Source organism: Lolium rigidum, chromosome 6 (assembly GCF_022539505.1).
Source record: "Lolium rigidum isolate FL_2022 chromosome 6, APGP_CSIRO_Lrig_0.1, whole genome shotgun sequence".
Lineage (NCBI taxonomy): Eukaryota > Viridiplantae > Streptophyta > Magnoliopsida > Poales > Poaceae > Lolium > Lolium rigidum.
Window position 1 is genome coordinate 269,490,862 of NC_061513.1, and position 21,171 is coordinate 269,512,032.

At 44.4% G+C, this 21,171-nt stretch overlaps 1 protein-coding gene, 2 long non-coding RNA genes and 1 pseudogene across 3 annotated transcripts; all 4 read left to right on the forward strand.

Moving 5' to 3' along the window:
- The first annotated feature begins 639 nt into the window (after positions 1-639).
- Positions 640-2,021, forward strand: LOC124664123 (annotated as a pseudogene).
- Positions 2,022-5,006: 2,985 nt separating this feature from the next.
- LOC124665144 lies at positions 5,007-7,611 on the forward strand. The gene is made up of 3 exons (XR_006990490.1): positions 5,007-5,136; positions 6,195-6,752; positions 7,308-7,611. It is a non-coding gene; the product is annotated as an uncharacterized LOC124665144 (long non-coding RNA).
- Positions 7,612-9,678: 2,067 nt separating this feature from the next.
- LOC124665145 lies at positions 9,679-10,529 on the forward strand. The gene is made up of 2 exons (XR_006990491.1): positions 9,679-9,785; positions 10,226-10,529. It is a non-coding gene; the product is annotated as an uncharacterized LOC124665145 (long non-coding RNA).
- A 5,945-nt stretch (positions 10,530-16,474) lies between these two features.
- LOC124664124 lies at positions 16,475-19,695 on the forward strand. Its single transcript, XM_047201713.1, has 2 exons — positions 16,475-16,500; positions 18,651-19,695. The coding sequence occupies exons 1-2, from the start codon at positions 16,475-16,477 to the stop codon at positions 19,693-19,695; spliced, it is 1,071 nt and encodes a 356-aa protein (XP_047057669.1).
- Positions 19,696-21,171: the final 1,476 nt, after the last annotated feature.

Sequence of the window (21,171 nt, forward strand, 5' to 3'; positions counted from 1 at the left end):
AGTTCTTTTGACCGGGGCATCTGATCTCCCGTTCTCTTATTCGGCATAAAGCCAGCTGATGTATGTTCAGAGAATTCTGGTGTCTATGTTCTTGCCCTGAACAATAAGCAGAAATTGCTCTGGGTTTATAAGGAAACTAGACTACTATCTGGAAATTTGCACTTGACTGTAGAAAATATCTATATACGCCTGTACTTCAGTAACTGCTTTATGGTCAGAAACAAATGAAGGAAAAGAGACAAACGCAACCATGTAATATGCCCAGAACTTCACTGAAGACATAGAGCAGGTACCTGTTCCCCTGCATCTCCTGAACCTGAACCATGAATATGCTGCCAACTAGCTGCATGGTGGTTCACCAATTCACCATGATCATAAATTCATAATACCGCAGTAATGCATAATACTAGTACGGAACTCATGCCATGTAAAGTTGAACCTGGAGAACATCGGTGACACCGACACATTTTGTCGCTACTGGCGAAGCACACACATCGCCATAGACGAAGCTGTCAAGAATCGAGTTCCATCTATGTTGCAGGCAAATAAATAGACGTTGGTGTTCTGAGATTTCTCACAACACCAACCGAACACAACTCCTGTTTGCTGCGTCCAGTACTTCTTAGGCGACTACTGACGATGGACAGCTCTTCCGATGCTCACAGGTGCAGTGGCTACTGGTCTTGACCTTTCTTGTACCCTCCGTTTAAGTAAATAAACTCTTTTACGCTATGCAACTCAACTGCTATTTCTTTGCACATTTTGTCTCTAGATGACATGATAAGTTGACTGCTGAGACCCCACAGTTAATTTTCTACGCTTCTTTCTATGCAGGAAATTTAAACAATTAATTGATTTAAGTCTCATGCAGCATGGTAGCAGTTGTGTTTCTTCATAATTGTCTGCTACATTGCACATTTGCACAATCATGAACACACACGCAATGCAATACATAAGTTTTTCTTTGGACTGATGAGGACTTGTTTGACATGCAGCCGGAACAAGTGTGCGGCGTGCTACCGCGAGTTTAACCGGATGGAGCACCTGGTGGAGCACATGCGTCTCTCGCACCATTCGGCGTCTGCGGCAAGCACTGCCGCTCCCTCGACGCCCTCCGCGACCACCTCGGTTTCGGCAGCGTCTTCCCCAAGGCCGGCTGCGCGAGTGTCTTCACCGCCCGCGGCTGCCAGCTCTGCCTCGCCGTCTTCCCTGCCTCCGGCGCCCTCCGTGCCCACCGCGCCTGCCAGCTCTCCAGCGCTCCGACGCAAAGCCAGCTCACCCGAAGTATGTCAAGAATGGGTATACATGGAAGCCATGGAGGCGGCGGCGCGGTGGCGCTGGGGTGCAAGATGGTGGGCGGCGGCAGCGACGGGACACTGGACGTGTGCGCACGCGTGTGCCTCATCGACGAGCACGAGAACATCCTCTTCGAGTCCTTCGTGAAGCCGCTCATCCCGGTGACGCACTACCGGTACGAGATGACGGGGATCCGCCCGGAGCACCTCCGTGACTCAGCGGTGACGGTGAAGCAGGCGAGGAAGCGGGTAGAGGACTTCCTCCACAACGGCGAGGATCCATGGAAGATCCGCACGGCACGCGGCAACGCAAGAATCCTGGTCGGGCACGGGCTGGACCATGATCTCAACGGGCTAGGCATGGACTACCCGGCGTACCTGAAGCGGGACACGGCGACGTACCCGCCGCTGATGAAGACGAGCAGCAGGATGATGAGCAACTCGCTCAAGTTCCTGACGAAGAGCTGCCTCGGGTACGAGATACAGAACGGTGGGCACCAGCACCCGTACGACGACTGCGTGGCGGCCATGCGGCTGTACAAGAGGATGCGCGCGCTGAGGCATGGCCTCAAGGGGGAGGTGAAAGGGTGCGCGGGGCCGCCGCCGGCGAGCGTGGTGGAGGCGTTTCCCGTGTGGAGGCAGCGGGAGCTGGAGCGCATGTCGCCGGAGGAGCTGCTGAGGATGTCCAAACCCGACTATCGCTGCTGGTGCTTGGACGACGTCTAGTCGTGGTGGACTGGGCGGTGCTGATTGCTGAAGGAGACGTGACGTGCCTACCGAATTCGATTATTTGCCTTTATTTACTAGTAAGCGTGCACGTGCAACGCACGTTCCATACTTGTAAAGCCATTTAAATGCGTCTCGAAATACATGATCCATACACCTAGTTACATAAAATGCATAATTAAATAAATGTACTATAATAGTTACATAAATACTTAGAAAACATGAACCAAGCAAAAAACGTCTATTATGCTTCTTCCATAAAAGTCCATCTAAGTATGCGATCTATAATGCTTCGTTCCATGGCTGGGATATTGTTTAGAGCCTCATTCCCCTCATACTTCAAAATATGAACCACAAATTGCCTCCTCATTTCAATATCATCCTACATACGGGTTATACAAACTTATTATAAAAAAAAATCGAAAGTATCACTTATAAAAATTCGCATGTTGTAAATACTTACCATGGGTATTGGAAAATGGAACACTCCATCATACCAAGAGTGCATAAACTTGAAAACCAAATAACCTGACAGAGCACTGCATATTTGAAATGTTAAATTGTGCGTTGAATCATTAAAGATTGTAATGCATTGACAAGATCCATACCCGTTTGAGTTTGTCGGAACAACGGGAACTTTGCATCCCCATTTGAATAGGTCCTCGTTGAATGCAGGGTTTGCATGTTGAACTGAATGGTTTAGATTTTTTACCATAGTTTTAAATATATTTTTGCCCATACCAGGTATTGGAAGAGGGTCCAAAATAGTGACAACTTTTTTGTTTTGATCCAAGACGAATAATTGAAATAGCCCAAAAGTATCGCAAGGTAATAAAATATGCAAGGATGCATATAATTTGAAATGTATTAATAATTAGGACCAAACAAACCACTGCTAGTAACGTTTAATTAAAAACTTACCATATTGCATTCTGAGATATGGTACTCATTGCTATCAGGCCAACAGTTAAACAAATGTGACAACTTAGTAATATCCAACTTTTCGTTCCGCTTTGGATCTCGTGCATATTGGGACATCCACTAAAAAATAATAAGACATTAGTAGAATGAAAAAAATGTAATATGTGATAATAATAACTTACACAAAAGTTCAGATCCATATAATGAACGGGAATATCTCTAACAAGCTGGATGTCATGGCATGCTAGTATCCGCACAGCCATGTTAAAGCAATTTGCGTCCATATATTCATCCACCTTCAATATGTTCCTTATCTGTCTTAGAGTTAATCTAATTGGATAAGGATTAGAGCTTATCACCCATTCGGTACCGCGAAAGAGAAATTTTGTGAAGTACAATTACAAGCATGTATCACAAAATAAACTTAGAGAAAAAGGATGCTTACTCCAATGACTGGACATCATCAACCATGCTAATGCGTAAGCAAAGTTCATCTATTAAGTCAGAGTTTGTTGGTTTGAAAGACGGTGAAAGGCCCAATGATAGTGATAGAGGCTCCACTTCTGATGATTCCATTAAGTTGGCCTTTGTTGGATCGAGGGGCGGTAAAAGCACCAATGACGGTGACACGAGCTTAACTTTTGATGATGCGTTTGATAATTTTGTTTTCTTAGGTGGATCATCCAGAATCATACAATCGGTGGGATCCGTGTTATCGTCCTCATCAAGGGACAAATCTCGATTTCTTATGTCATCATTGTTCAATTCCGAATCGACCAATATTACCGCCAATTTTGTCCTAAAATTTATCATGTGTTCCTAGCAAGTAGTAATCAGAATTAGCTTCTAAAATAAGAATAATAATAATACAATATTTAATGCATGATACCAAGTGAAATATACCTGGTAAAAAATGTCAGACAAAATATTTCCTGTCCCAGTATTCCATGAAATTTAACATCCACAATCCACACGATGACCTGCAAGATTAGATGATACATATATTTTTAGCATACTCAATATAAACAATACCATGGGCTTAATACAAAAATTAGTTGGTAGAAAAGGACACTTATCAGAAAAAAAGTTAATACTAAATGTTTCAAGGAGCAGCAAAAATCAACAAATCATGGATATAATAAAATGTCCGTGAAATAAATAAAATAAAAAAACATCCGGCCAGGCGGCCACACTCCCAATTCCCCATCCCTTTCCCTCAAAAAACAAAAAAAAATCCCCCATCCCTAACCTCTTCTCATCACTCACATCCCCCGCGCGCCTCCTTCCTCCCCTGTCTCCATTTCTCCACCTCCCCGGCTCGACCCCCGCGCGCCTCCTTCCTCCCCGGCAAGGCCCCCCACCGCTCGCCCCGCCCGCCCAATTCGCGCGCAGCCGGAGCCCGGGCCGACGGAGACGGCCGACCCGCGCGCCTCCTTCCTCCCCGGCAAGTTCCCCCACCGCTCGCCCCGCCCGCCCAATTCGCGCGCCGCCGGAGCCCGGGCCGACGGAGACGGCCGACCCGCGCGCCTCCTTCCTCCCCGGCAAGTCCCCCCACCGCTCGCCCCGCCCGCCCAATTCGCGCGCCGCCGGAGCCCGGGCCGACGGAGACGGCCGACCCGCGCGCCTCCTTCCTCCCCGGCAAGTTCCCCCACCGCTCGCCCCGCCCGCCCAATTCGCGCGCCGCCGGAGCCCGGGCCGACGGAGACGGCCGACCCGCGCGCCTCCTTCCTCCCCGGCAAGCCCCCCCACCGCTCGCCCCGCCCGCCCACCTCGCGCGCCGCCGGAGCCCGGGCCGACGGAGACGGCCGACCCGCGCGCCTCCTTCCTCCCCGGCAAGTTCCCCCACCGCTCGCCCCGCCCGCCCAATTCGCGCGCCGCCGGAGCCCGGGCCGACGGAGACGGCCGACCCGCGCGCCTCCTTCCTCCCCGGCAAGTCCCCCCACCGCTCGCCCCGCCCGCCCAATTCGCGCGCCGCCGGAGCCCGGGCCGACGGAGACGGCCGACCCGCGCGCCTCCTTCCTCCCCGGCAAGGCCCGCCACCGCTCTCCACCAGACCACGCTGAATCATATGCCGGGATGATGCACCGCCACCCTCTCCTCACGCGGACGCGTTGGCCTGGATGCCGCTGCTGCCCCAGTTCGCCCGCCACTGCAACCTTTGTCTCCTGAAGCTAAGCGTGCCTGCAGGAGCAAGGTTAGGCCGCCTCAGTTTAGTTTTTTTTTGTATTTATTATTCGTTTCTAGCTGTGGATTGATGGTACTGGAACACGAATTTAGAAGTATGCCTATTCAGATGTATTGTGTGCTACATCGATCTACTTTCCTCAATATATGCCGCTGGACAAATAGTATCCCGTGCAGTCTTCACTATTGGCTTAAGTATCATGGAAGGAGTGTTCTATTTTTTCCACACAGTTTATTGCACATTCAGATTTAACCTTCACAGTACTATCCATATGCTTCATGTTTGTTTACAGTAAAAGTTTGACTACTGAAATCTCCATGTGTGTTTACAGTAAATATTTGGGTACTGAAATCTCCATGTCTGTTTACAGTAAGCATATGGAATTATGGATAGTAAAGCTGTTTAAAAATGTTGTTGTCGTCTATACCTTTTGTTGTTTCCGAACGGTGACTGTGTACGGTTGTTGTATCGCCTAAAGCAGGACGAACCAGTACTCCTGTCAAAATAAGTTCATGATCAATGTTACATTATTTCCAGTACAAGTATATACCCAAAATTTATTGATTTCATTATTTAGGATATGTAAATAGTATTGTTTAGTTGTGCATTTTCAGGGTTGGGAGATTTGACGAAAAATGATATAGTACATGGCTAGACTGTCTAGGACTCCAACTAACTTCTACCTGGTACAAACTCGGCCCTACGCCAAGTATATATTTGGCTACCGTATATTTAACCCTTGACATAGGACATATAAATGATGTTGACCAGAGGTGGTGTATTTCTTATTTGCACACTGACTAAGTGTGCAAAATAATCATTTACCGACTCCCTACTGCTAATGGGGAAAGCTTCTATTCATGCATCGCATTATTCATGGACATCGAAAAGCATTCTTCCAAGTACTCTCCTCATTGTGGTACTGAAAGGGCATCTACAGAGTTGTCATTCGGTCTTCAGTTTAGATTAGTGATACCTGTAGGCTGTAGCTACCTTTTTCTTCTTCTGATGGTATTGTTTCCAGCTTCATTATACTGTAATGTTTTCTCCCCTATATTTGGCTACAGGACTGCACCTGTTGCTTCTGACATATTACCTCGCAACAACGATGGCATAGAAGTGATGCAGACATCCTGGCACCCTTTTAGCAGCAGCCATTTTGGGGTTACTGACAAGGGTTCTGTTCATATACCTCTATTATGTATATCAGAGCCATTCATTTAGTATTTAGGTAATCATGTCAGTGTTCTTGTGTCATATAACTCTTCCACAATTTAGGTAACCAATCATGCTGCTGCACAACAATCTCACTTCAAATATTCGATCTGTATTCATACATGTTCTGTGGTTGCTTTTATGTTAGAATAAGTCAATTGATGGGGGAGAGATCAGGAGCTGACTCAGAGCATAACTACTGAATGAACTTGATACTACACCACATGCAAATGAATGAGCTTTTTAAAATATTTCTAACCTGATGTGAAACTCAAATGAATGTATGGAAGTATCAGTTCTTATTATTCTGTAGGTACAATATCTGCATTAAGTAATGCAATTAATCTTAGTGCAGATCGCTCAACAGATTAGCAGCAGGTGAAGTGATAGACCAAGCAAAATTGTCAGAGGTATTTGTCAAGATATTTTTATTTGAAAGTAACAGATTTGGTCCATCTACTTTTTTAGAGGAAACGAAACAAGTGACCAAATATATGTCGGTTCAGAAATCACTCCAGATGTGAGGTGCGACATCACCCCCAGCCCATCCATTCATGCTTGTTTAAAATCTTCATGTTTGTTTGCACGGTAAAAGTTTGGCTACTGAAATCTCCATGTGTGTTTACAGTAAATATTTGACAGCTGAAATCTCCATGTCTGTTTACAGTAAGCATATGGATAGTAAAGCTGTTTAAAAATGTTTTTGTCGTCTATACCTTTTGTTGTTAACGAACGTTGACTGTGTACGGTTGTTGTATCGCCTAAAGCAGGCCGAACTGTCAAAATAAGTTCATGATCAATGTTACATTATTTCCAGTACAAGTATACATAAAATTTCATCATTTCCAGTACAAGTATACATAAATTTTTTGTCAGATATACTGCAAAGAATTTACTACAAAGATTTTGTATGTCATGTCAAATATTTCATTCTGTTCTGATACCATATGTGTTGTTTATTTCAGAATATTACACATTGGAAGCCACAGATCAACAAAAAGAGTCGATTATGAAATACCTTCAGTTAAAGTGGTGAAATGTGATTGTCTATTTGCAGCACGCCGAGGATTGGTATCTCCAGGATCTATTAACCAGTTTGGATATGTAATACTCCCTCCGTTCTTTTTTAATTGACTCGAATTTAGTACAAGTTTGTACTAAATCCGAGTCAATTAAAAAGGAACGGAGGGAGTACAAATGAGGAAAATGAGGTTGTATTAGGCGTATGAACTGTATTCTTTGGTACGAAACCTGAATTTTCGTTTTGCATCTTGTGCGTGCGGTCGTGGTCTGGACCTGGCGATGCAGTGTTGTCGCGGTAGAGAGGCGTGGAGGATTGGAGGCTCGCGTGGTGGCCGACGGCTGCGTGTGCGGATGATGTCCAGGATGCCGAGGATTGGAGGGTGTCGGGGTGGACGATCTCCTGCAGGATGGCTGCTTCCGTCGACGATGTCCAGCAGGATGCAGAGGATTGGAGGCTGGCGTGGTAGACGATTTCCGGCAGGACGGCAGGGTGTGGCGTATGAGGATCTGGGGCAGGGCGTGGGAGGATGGCCTGCTGTAGGCTGTTTGAGGCTGTTTGAGGTAGGAGATATGCGGAAGTTATTTTTCCCCTTAATTTGTGGCTGAATTTTAGCCCTGAATTTTAGCCTTACGGGTGGGAGATTTGATCTCACGGGGTGGGGAGATGGAACAAATCTGGATTGTTAGATTAATATGCACGGATGGCTGAGATGTATTTTTCCAACGGCACTTCGTGCCTTTATAAGTAGTAGAGATGGAACACGAATTTAGAAGTATGCCTATTCAGATGTATTGTGTGCTACATCGATCTACTTTCCTCAATATATGCCGCTGGACAAATAGTATCCCGTGCAGTCTTCACTATTGGCTTAAGTATCATGGAAGGAGTGTTCTATTTTTTCCACACAGTTTATTGCACATTCAGATTTAACCTTCACAGTACTATCCATATGCTTCATGTTTGTTTACAGTAAAAGTTTGACTACTGAAATCTCCATGTGTGTTTACAGTAAATATTTGGGTACTGAAATCTCCATGTCTGTTTACAGTAAGCATATGGAATTATGGATAGTAAAGCTGTTTAAAAATGTTGTTGTCGTCTATACCTTTTGTTGTTTCCGAACGGTGACTGTGTACGGTTGTTGTATCGCCTAAAGCAGGACGAACCAGTACTCCTGTCAAAATAAGTTCATGATCAATGTTACATTATTTCCAGTACAAGTATATACCCAAAATTTATTGATTTCATTATTTAGGATATGTAAATAGTATTGTTTAGTTGTGCATTTTCAGGGTTGGGAGATTTGACGAAAAATGATATAGTACATGGCTAGACTGTCTAGGACTCCAACTAACTTCTACCTGGTACAAACTCGGCCCTACGCCAAGTATATATTTGGCTACCGTATATTTAACCCTTGACATAGGACATATAAATGATGTTGACCAGAGGTGGTGTATTTCTTATTTGCACACTGACTAAGTGTGCAAAATAATCATTTACCGACTCCCTACTGCTAATGGGGAAAGCTTCTATTCATGCATCGCATTATTCATGGACATCGAAAAGCATTCTTCCAAGTACTCTCCTCATTGTGGTACTGAAAGGGCATCTACAGAGTTGTCATTCGGTCTTCAGTTTAGATTAGTGATACCTGTAGGCTGTAGCTACCTTTTTCTTCTTCTGATGGTATTGTTTCCAGCTTCATTATACTGTAATGTTTTCTCCCCCTATATTTGGCTACAGGACTGCACCTGTTGCTTCTGACATATTACCTCGCAACAACGATGGCATAGAAGTGATGCAGACATCCTGGCACCCTTTTAGCAGCAGCCATTTTGGGGTTACTGACAAGGGTTCTGTTCATATACCTCTATTATGTATATCAGAGCCATTCATTTAGTATTTAGGTAATCATGTCAGTGTTCTTGTGTCATATAACTCTTCCACAATTTAGGTAACCAATCATGCTGCTGCACAACAATCTCACTTCAAATATTCGATCTGTATTCATACATGTTCTGTGGTTGCTTTTATGTTAGAATAAGTCAATTGATGGGGGAGAGATCAGGAGCTGACTCAGAGCATAACTACTGAATGAACTTGATACTACACCACATGCAAATGAATGAGCTTTTTAAAATATTTCTAACCTGATGTGAAACTCAAATGAATGTATGGAAGTATCAGTTCTTATTATTCTGTAGGTACAATATCTGCATTAAGTAATGCAATTAATCTTAGTGCAGATCGCTCAACAGATTAGCAGCAGGTGAAGTGATAGACCAAGCAAAATTGTCAGAGGTATTTGTCAAGATATTTTTATTTGAAAGTAACAGATTTGGTCCATCTACTTTTTTAGAGGAAACGAAACAAGTGACCAAATATATGTCGGTTCAGAAATCACTCCAGATGTGAGGTGCGACATCACCCCCAGCCCATCCATTCATGCTTGTTTAAAATCTTCATGTTTGTTTGCACGGTAAAAGTTTGGCTACTGAAATCTCCATGTGTGTTTACAGTAAATATTTGACAGCTGAAATCTCCATGTCTGTTTACAGTAAGCATATGGATAGTAAAGCTGTTTAAAAATGTTTTTGTCGTCTATACCTTTTGTTGTTAACGAACGTTGACTGTGTACGGTTGTTGTATCGCCTAAAGCAGGCCGAACTGTCAAAATAAGTTCATGATCAATGTTACATTATTTCCAGTACAAGTATACATAAAATTTCATCATTTCCAGTACAAGTATACATAAATTTTTTGTCAGATATACTGCAAAGAATTTACTACAAAGATTTTGTATGTCATGTCAAATATTTCATTCTGTTCTGATACCATATGTGTTGTTTATTTCAGAATATTACACATTGGAAGCCACAGATCAACAAAAAGAGTCGATTATGAAATACCTTCAGTTAAAGTGGTGAAATGTGATTGTCTATTTGCAGCACGCCGAGGATTGGTATCTCCAGGATCTATTAACCAGTTTGGATATGTAATACTCCCTCCGTTCTTTTTTAATTGACTCGAATTTAGTACAAGTTTGTACTAAATCCGAGTCAATTAAAAAGGAACGGAGGGAGTACAAATGAGGAAAATGAGGTTGTATTAGGCGTATGAACTGTATTCTTTGGTACGAAACCTGAATTTTCGTTTTGCATCTTGTGCGTGCGGTCGTGGTCCGGACCCGGCGATGCGGTGTTGTCGCGGTAGAGAGGCGTGGAGGATTGGAGGCTCGCGTGGTGGCCGACGGCTGCGTGTGCGGATGATGTCCAGGATGCCGAGGATTGGAGGGTGTCGGGGTGGACGATCTCCTGCAGGATGGCTGCTTCCGTCGACGATGTCCAGCAGGATGCAGAGGATTGGAGGCTGGCGTGGTAGACGATTTCCGGCAGGACGGCAGGGTGTGGCGTATGAGGATCTGGGGCAGGGCGTGGGAGGATGGCCTGCTGTAGGCTGTTTGAGGCTGTTTGAGGTAGGAGATATGCGGAAGTTATTTTTCCCCTTAATTTGTGGCTGAATTTTAGCCCTGAATTTTAGCCTTACGGGTGGGAGATTTGATCTCACGGGGTGGGGAGATGGAACAAATCTGGATTGTTAGATTAATATGCACGGATGGCTGAGATGTATTTTTCCAACGGCACTTCGTGCCTTTATAAGTAGTAGAGATTGACGATAAACAACGACCCGCATCAGCTAGCTAGGTAGCTGCCGTACAACGTGGCAAATAAATCATAGGAATTGCTAAATTTAAAAAAAAAATCTATTTTTCTTATTTTTATGACATAAAACCGGACCGCAGCAGGTGGGTGTGAATGGTACTCGAGGAAGAGTAATTTATGACATTCTCACGGTTAACACATGGACAACACATAAAACCACCCTGTTTGTTTGCCTCAGCCACATCGATAAAAAAATTCAGGCCGGAAGTGAACTCGTTAAAGCGTTGGTCAACGTACATCCATTGCCGATTCATCTGCATGATATAATTAAGCTTATCAAAAACCATGACAGAATATCATGATTAGTGAAGCGGTGTATATACACACACATGCATTTTATCAATGACAAATGAAAGGATAAAGTTATTAACCTCGATGGAGAAGAAAAAAGACAGTTAAATGTGGCTTGTTTTTTTGTGAATTCAAGTGGCAAAAGCTCTTAGGCATTTCATCGAACAACTCTTGTGCATATGAAGAGGGCAAATCAATATACACCTCTCTTGTATTAAGAAGTGAAAAATGGCTAAATGTGGTTCACACTTGGGCAGGACAGAGTATATATATAGAGATTGGCCTTAGTCCCGGTTGGTAAGGCAAACCGGGACTAAAGGTTAGACCTTTGGTCCCGGTTGGTGATACCAACCGGAACTAAAAGGGGTTGGGGCCTGACACACTCTGACGCGCTCTACTGCAACCCCTTTTATCGCGGTTTGTATTACAAACCGGGACCAAAAGCCCCAAACAAACCGGGAATAGAGGGTGACGTCACCCCACGCCAAACGAAGCAGGACCAACGTGACCCACTGGTCTTGGGTTTCTTTAAAACCGGGACTAAAACTCACAGGGGCTTTGGATGAAAGGCTTATTTTCTACTAGTGGTTGCTCCTCCTTTTTTGCATAAAAGCGAGCCGATGTATCTTCGGAGTATTCCGGTCTTCCGGTTGCGTTGAATCTGGTGAACTGATTGTGGATATGCTGCCGAGTTGCATGGTAATGTTGCCTGGTGTATCACCATGACAATAATATTGAAGTAACGCCTACCAGAGTACCAGTGCCATAATATTGGTTCAAGTGACACAAGTGAAAAATGGGGTTGTAGCACAGGTTGGTAACTGGTTTTAGCATCCAACCGGTGGCCTCATCCCTTTAGCATCAGTTGCGGTTGTGTTACGAACAGGTGCTAAAGGAGATTCACGTGTCCCAAATCAGGTGCTGCGTTTGGAGGACCCTTTAGCACTAGTTTGAGCAACGAACCGGTATTAAAAGTCCGGTATAATGTTCGCTATAAAAAAAATTAAAAATTTGAATGTTTTAATTTCTATATTTTTGGATATTTGAATTTTTTGACTGTTTTACTCTAATCACTCATATTCTCATGTCAAAGTACATACTTATGATCAAACTTCCCGATCGGTCATCCATCGCACGCTTAACTTTTCCCTTTCTTCCATACACTCTTCCAAAAGTACACTCGCAACTTCTTGATAATAGTATGCTATGAATTGTATTAACTCTTAAAATTTGATAATACATTATTTTATTTTTTGAATTCTAAATGATTTTAAAAATAAGCAACAATGATTTTAAGTAATAATAAGCAACAATTAATTTAAAATAATCTTTATGCATAATTCAATTATTAATTAAAAACTTGAAATATTTCAAAAGAACAATAAAAAATTCAAAAAAACTTAAAAAACTCGAAAATTCCAAAACATTCCAAATAATTAAAAACTGAAATAATAATAAATAAATAAATTTAAAAAAATCTATTTTTCTTATTTTTTTGAAAAAAATCTAAAATCCTCCTGCTTTCATATTTCCCTTTGAAATTTTGAGAATCTAAAAATTGGCTAACCGGATAAAACCGGGTGAATTCAGGTGTAACTTTTTCTCACGATCAATTTGATATATTATATGTTTTCTTTAACGTCGTATGCAACCAGAAAAGCCGTTTTACCTTTTTCTAAACTTTTTTACAAAAAAAATCGAAATCCAAATTTGTTAATTTCCCCTAATAGTAGGCTGTGTAACATACAGGAATCTCAAAAGATATTTTTTTAATTGTCTGTTCCATTTTCTTTTGTATTTTATAGAGCTAAAAAAGGCGATCCACTCGGGGTGTGGAGGTGCATGGGGAGCAAAAAAAACTTTTACACCGGTTCGTGCATGGACCGATGCTAAAGGGTTCACGTCACACCAACCCTTTAGCACCGGTTCGTGCCACGAACCGGTGCTAAAGGTCCCGCACGAACCGATGCTGAAGCTCTGGCAGGTCGAACCAGTGTTAATGCACACTTTAGTTTGGGTTCGTAGTTTAATTGGTGCTAAAAGCTCCAGGCAACTCTGAACAAAAGCCTCTTTTTCTACTAGAGTGAATAAAGTGCAATCTGCACATTGCATATGTACACTGACGGAGTGCGGATTCCTAATGTTCGACACGATGATGAGAACCAAATGACCAAATTATGACTATAAAAAAAATGACCAAATTATTTTGATATCCTCGTTCTGGTTAGTATCTGGCAGGTCTGGCCAAAACTTTCTCCACTACGAGAACCGCTCCTCATTTCATCATTTTCTCGACCCGTTCCATCGTTCCATTTCTTGTGTTTACATCTCTCTTTGATTCTTCCTACATTCTTTCCAAAGCAAGTCCATGTAACTGCCACATATTCCGTGTAGTAAGCTAGAGATTATTAGACCAGAAAGCGTGAGGTTCAGCCTAACAAAATGAAGGCGTGATTAGGGGGAAATTAAGTAGTTTAGAATATTACGATGACCCACTAGTTAAATTTAGATGGGTAAATGGGTATGTGGGTATGGGTTCTACCATCCATACCCGTATCCGCTCTACCAGATGGGTACAATATTTTTCCATTTATAAACCCATGGGTAATATTTTATCCCATACCCGTACTCTTATTGGGTTTTTACCCGGTGGGTACACGGGTCATGGGTACGCATTGCCATCTCTACGTGTAGTAAGCTAGTGGCAGTAAATTGGGGAGTGCTTTCGCAAAAAAAAAAAACTTGCGAAGTGAAGTGGAAGTGTATCTTTATGTGAACTATCAAACGAAGATGGAGTAGTATATGTATAAGGATCAATATTATTCACAACGAGTGATGGTTGGTGGAGTATTTGCTTAGTTTGGTAGAGGGGAATGCCTCGAGTTATGTTAGATGCAGTGACCTTTTTCATTTAAGTTTAATTATGCACCAGATATTTTGCGATGAAAGCTCAAGCTGGCATTACCTAAACAACTTTAGAGTTGGAGGCTTATCTAAGTTGTCTGTACCGCCCAGTTCAGATTGAAAGCTAAAGATCATGGAAGGTTGCCTGGGTGTTTAGATGTTAGAATTTCATATCTTGCTTCTCAGCATGCATATTAATCTGCAGGACATGACATTAATCAGAATGATCGAGGTGGCAAATTTGCAATAAATTAATTTGACAATAGATAGTAGTAAATATGCCGCCAGCCCTTAATATTTTCTCATTGCATATGCCGCTCCATCTACACCGTATCATATAGAGATATATTGCAAGTTGCATCTTCCATTTCGTTTAACATGTTAGCACTAGTTTACTGCATGGACTAGATGGATCACGGAATCACATGTACAAGAGAAAAGATGGGAGTGAAAATGAGGAGTTGTAGGAGGAAGTGGGAACGAGAGGCATCAGGAACAATACTGAAACATGGAGCACATGATATATTTAAAAAAGTTGTGACCAGACCCGAACAATCAAGAGAAGTAGCGGATGTTCAACAGACCTTTGGCGGTGGATAGCTACCTTTCTAGTGAAAAAATTGTCAGTTTTTACTTCCAGTTGGAACTGTAGTGGATGTCTTGTTCTCCACAGGGTTCAGACTAATAGGAACTTAACTGATTTTCTGTAATACAATTATAAAAATTCCTTGCTCTAGTTACTGAAATCAATCAAAATCACAGCAACTCAGATAGAGAACAACTGAAACACACAAGCCAACCGAGTAGAGCATGATCTGCATTCCTAGCATTGTTTCTAAGAAAATTCGAAACACGAATACGTTCTATTTTGTCCACCGAGGGCAGGTAATTTATACGCCAATGCTCTTCGCCTGACAACATGCCAAACTAAGCTCCGACCAGGATTGAATATGTCTACGTCGGGATCACAAACATCGATCTTTAGTTTTCTGAATATGTTCGACGTGATCAGGCATCTGCACTAACAGAGAACACAAAAAAGATCGATGCCCAGGACAAAGTCCTTTGCCCTGAGGTGAGATGACACCATCACCCAAAGCGCGAGAGCGAGACAGTATGTTCTTCTTAGGATATCCGTGTGGATCTATGGTTCTGTGCTGTCTAGCTGTGCGGCTGTGCGGCTCTCCGCCACCGCCAAAGGCTGGAGCCAATGATTATGATCCATCCGTCGCAGCAGCAGCACCTTCCTCCGGCCGGAATCCAATCCAATCTTTCAGTCCATCGTCTGGATCAATTGCTCCTGTCTTTTCAAACCTGTTCTTTGACCGGGGCATCTGATCTCCCCCTGATCTCTTTTTCTGCATAAAGCCAGCTGATGTATCTACAGAGCATTCTTGTGTCTGAACAATAAGCAGAAACTATCCGGAGATTTTCAATGAACTCTCTTATTTTGCATAAAGCCAGCTGATGTATCTTCAGAGCATTCTGCTGTCTATGTTCTTGTCTGAACAATAAGCAGAAACTGCTCTGGGTTCATGAGGAAACTATTCTACTATCTAGAAATTTGCACTTAACTCTCTTATTCTGCATAAAGCCAGCTGATGTATGTTCAGAGCATTCTGGACTTCTTGTGTCTATGTTCTTGTCTGAACAATAAGCAGAAACTGTTCTGGGTTCATGACGAAACTAGACTACTATTCTGAAATTTGCACTTGACTGTAGAAAATATCTATATACGCCTGTACTTCAGTAACTGCTTTATGGTCAGAAACAAATGAAGGAAAAGAGACAAACGCAACCATGTAATATGCCCAGAACTTCACTGACGACATAGAGCAGGTACCTGTTCCCCTGCATCTCCTGAACCTGAACCATGAATATGCTGCCAACTAGCTGCATGGTGTTTCACCAATTCATCATGATCATAAATTCATAATACCGCAGTAATGCATAATACTAGTACGGAACTCATGCCATGTAAAGTTGAACCTGGAGAACATCGGTGACACCGACACATTTTGTCGCTACTGGCGGAGCACACACGTCGCCATTGACGAAGCTGTCAAGAATCGAGTTCCATTTATGTTGCAGGCACATAAATAGACGTTGATGTTCAGAGGTTTCTCACACAGCAACAGAACACAACTCCTGCTCGCTGCGTCCAGTACTTCTTACGTGACTACTAACGATGGACAGCTCTTCTGATGCTCACAGGTGCAGTGGCTACTGGTCTTGACCTTTCTTGTACGCTCCAATCTATACCTAATAATAAAGGAGCTAACGTTTCCGTGGTTCGGTCCGTCATAATGCGCTTTGGTCCATCTATCAATACGTTTTCGTTCGTCGTACGACTCTGAAGTTTCTTTCTTCTATGTTTTGTTTCCTTGCAGGCCAGACGAGCAGCGCAGAGTCCTGGTACAACCCGGCTTATGGAATCCTTTGTCCGTCCCAAAATCCTGCAGCGGAGTCCGGTCCCAACCCGATTGATCGAGATGTATTTAAATACATATGCACCAGGTTCCAAACCACGATTTACTATGCAGCCAGGCCAATTCCTCGATCGGGACTTGACCTTGATCGAGTGGTTTCTCTATGGCTCGTCATGGACAACGAAAACAAGGATGCATCGGAGCTGCGCTAAGCTGGGAAGAGGAGGCGTGCTAGATAGGCGTTGCCAGAATTAGAGACGGCGTCACGGAGGCCAGCGTAGATGGACAACCTGCAGGGGACTGCGTATATACACGTTAGATCGACTATTGATTGACAGGCAAAGATGCAGACAGACAACCGTCGAGGATCCGACCAAGATGGATTCCGGGCGGGATGAACCCGAGCGGCCGAGCCTGCAATATCCTCCAATCGGTGGGTGCCAAAGTGGAGAAGGACAAGCTGCAAATCTTATTCAACGAGGTAGAGAGGGAGGTAGCCGAGCTTCTCGCCGCCGGCATGGACTGTAGGAGCGGTTCCTGCAAAATAAATCGTCCGTAGCCACGCGACCATCGACCTCAGGTGTTCTCGCCGCTGCCGATCTATGCACAGCTCGCTTTTGGCCGCCGGCGCCTGGGGTGGCAACATGGGCAAATCGTGGCGAGCTCGTGGATGGTTACGCTACGGCGGGTCACGCGTCGTGTTCGTGTGCAGGTCAGAAGCGATCTCATCAGGTGTCCGCAGAAACCAGGCTTCCGCGGAAATCACAGCCTTCATAGAAAAATAAGAGTCCAGTTCATTGCCCTGTACCACGGGTCCTAAGGTACAAGTGCTCAAACTCTCAAATAAGATGTTGCTGCCTTCCCGATCCTATCGGCCGGCAGTCACATCCCGATCCGCTCCCAGTTTTTTTTCCCTCAGGTGGCCAAATATTGTGCGAGCTGAAACAAATGTGCTCTCTGATGCTTGAGCTGAGTAGAGCTGAAACCTCTAAATCAGCTATATCTGGGACTATAGAAGATATTAGAGCTCTGCTTAGATTGGTACCTAGCCCTTTTTTGTTACAAATGTGAGTCGATCTCGAAATATAGTGGCTCTCCAGCTAGCGAAGTTTGGGGTGTGTTGATTGGTACGGCTCATCCCAGTGTGGTGGAACTGACTGGATGTGATTGTATTCTGAATCAGGCTGTTATATTTAGGTCATCACCCAAACCTGCTTTCTCAACACTGCTATTCTAGGTTGTGCTGTTGACTTTGCTAAATCTTAGTATATTTAGGCCATCACCCGCAGCTACTTTCTCTAAATTGATGTTCTAGGTTTGTACTGCATTATTTGTGTCATCAATTTGGGTTAATTGTTGTTTGTGCGGTTAGCCATCACCCACACCTACTTTTTTCACATTGATATTTTAGGTCTATACTGCGTTTTTTTTGTGCCATCGGTTTGGATTAATTTTCTTTGTGTTGTTGGCTTTGGTTAATCCTACTAGATAGTTTTGTATTTCATTCTTAGAAGAGAGTTAAAATCAATTACGACAACACTTGCAATTTTAAAATTTTAATGTAGCTCATTTTTTTGAAATAAGTATTTTTAATCACAGGATTTAATCAGTAGCATCACGGATGATTCACTGCAGTTTTTGCGTTTTATTCTCCCCGTTGCAACGCACGGGCACTTTTGCTAGTTTATTAAATAAACTCTGCTACGCTATGCTGCTCAACTGATATTTGTTTGCACATTTTGTGTCTAGATGACATGATAAGTTGAGTGTTGAGAGTTGAGACCCCATTGTTAAGAATTTTCTACGCTTCTTCTACTAGTTATGTTTCTTCTTAATTGTGTGCTACATTGCACATTTGCACAATCACATGAACACACATGCAATGCAACACATAAGTTTTTTCTTTGGACTGACGAGGAATTCTTTGACGTGCAGCCGGAACAAGTGTGCGGCGTGCTACCGCGAGTTCAACCGGATGGAGCACCTGGTGGAGCACATGCGTGTGTCGCACCACTCGGCCCACGAGCCCCGCTGCGGCGTATGCGGCAAGCACTGCCGCTCCCTCGACGCCCTCCGCGACCACCTCGGTTTCGGCAGCGTCCTCCCCAAGGCCGGCTGCGCGAGTGTCTTCGCCGCCCGCGGCTGCCAGCTCTGCCTCGCCGTCTTCCCTGCCTCTGGCGCCCTCCGTGCCCACCGCGCCACCTGCCAGCTCTCCAGCGCTCCGACGCAAAGCCAGCTCACCCGAAGTATGTCAAGAATGAGCATCCAGGGAGGCGGCCATGGAGGTGCGGTGGCGCTGGGGTGCAAGATGGTGGGCGGCGGCAGCGACGGCACGCTGGACGTGTGCGCGCGCGTCTGCCTGATCGACGAGCACGAGAACATCCTCTACGAGTCCTTCGTGAAGCCGCTCATCCCAGTGACGCACTACCGGTACGAGATGACTGGAATCCGCCCGGAGCACCTCCGCGACTCTGCCACGACGGTGAAGCAGGCGAGGAAGCGGGTGGAGGGCTTCCTCCTCAATGGCGAGGATCCGTGGAAGATCCGCACGGCACGCGGCGGCGCGAGAATCCTGGTTGGCCACGGGCTGGACCACGACCTCGACGGGCTGGGCATGGACTACCCGGCGTACCTGAAGCGGGACACGGCGACCTACCCGCCGCTGATGAAGACGAGCAGCAGGCTGATGAGCAACTCGCTCAAGTTCCTAACCAAGAGCTGCCTTGGGTACGAGATACAGAACGGTGGGCACCAGCACCCGTACGACGACTGCGTGGCGGCCATGCGGCTGTACAAGAGGATGCGCGCGCTGAGGCATGGCCTCAAGGGGGAGGTGAAGGGGTGCGCGGGGCCGGCGCCGGCGAGCGTGGCGGAGGCGTTCCCGGCGTGGAGGCAGCGGGAGCTGGAGCGCATGTCGCCGGAGGAGCTGCTGAGGATGTCCAACCCCGACTACCGCTGCTGGTGCTTGGACGACGTCTAGTCGTGGTGGACTGGGCGGTGCTGATTGCTGAAGGAGACGTGACGTGCCTACCGAATTCGATTATTTGCCTTTATTTATTGACGATAAACAACGACCAGAATCAGCTAGCTAGGTAGCTGCCGTACGACGTGGCAAATAAATCATAGGAATTGCTAAATTTCAGTTAGCTGAGGCGTAGTTTATGTGTTAGTCACGTGCTACATAGTTGAATTCTGTTTCTGCTTCAAAATTCGTGTTTGATGTTGTTTGTAATTTTAATTTATTTAGGCCCACATCAAAATACACTGACTGAGACATAAGTTAAATCTCAATCGACTAAGACGACTTTGATTTGTTGGATTTATTCGAGTAGTTCGTAGTACTTAAACTTATTGATTAAATTTTGTATATATACAGATATATCTAGACGTGTTTATTAATTAAATATATCTATGTTCAAACAAAATTAAATTAATTAATATGAACTGGTGAGAGTACTATTTTCGATAAATTCGTTGTGGCTTTCATTCCGCCCAACACACATAACTGGGAATGAAAATGAAGGTTACGGAAGGAGCAATGGTCCCACATAACAGAACAAACCCCTTAATAAAAATGAATAATACAAAATGATCCATCTGATCATTTTGCCCATCATTTGTTATTGAACGCTGCTGTCATGGAAATCGACGCTGGTGTAAGAGGAGATAGAACAAGACCTGGCCTAGATCTAGGTGGCCATCATAGATTTGTCGCTTTTTTTTCAGATGGAACACCAGATTCCATTAAACACCAGGCTCAAAAAAATTGCTGGCCACCATAACTTGTACATTCGTCAGGCAGAGACTCCGACCAGTGTAGTCGAGAATCCTGTCGGCTGGCACCATAGGCTGCTAGGCAATGTGCTAAATTATTACATGTCCATGGGACAAAAGAAAAGCTAACCTGATTAAAATTCAACTGAAGGACTCTCAGGTCCGGTAGATCACCCCCTCGGGTGTTAGGTTTAGATCACTGCTTTGGGTCGCACGAAGCAGAAGTTGAGAATCAGACTCAATTGCATGTTGGATTGGTGTCCTTGCCTTCTCGACGTTGGTATCAAGATGCGGGAGCTGGCCAGATCTGACGAGATCCTTCCCGTATGTGTATATGTATTTTACTTCATCCATTGGATAGTAACCTTTGTACTGAACATCTACTCCAAGATCTCTAGCCGACCGTTCGATCATCGATACCGTCTCTGAATCATCATAGAAGTAAACGACCAAGGGGGGTACCGATTGATTTTCCTGTTGTCTGATCTGGGCAACTTTTTTCGATTTCTCGCTCTAGAGGACTGTCCAAGAGAGCGGTCATAATCAGATGCCAACTCGGCTTTCTTTGCTCTGGTCTCGGCAAAGTGCTTCATTGTATTCGGTGCTATATACAGCTTTGGCGAGAGGCTTCTTCGGCGCAAAATGTTCCTTCATCTCGGGCCTGTACGACTTCATGATTTTG

Coding starts and splice junctions, on each gene's coding strand:
- LOC124664124 (XM_047201713.1), top strand. CDS start 16,475: ATGGACAGCTCTTCTGATGCTCACAG. Junction 16,501..18,650: donor AGCTCTTCTGATGCTCACAG/GTGCAGTGGCTA, acceptor TTTGACGTGCAG/CCGGAACAAGTGTGCGGCGT.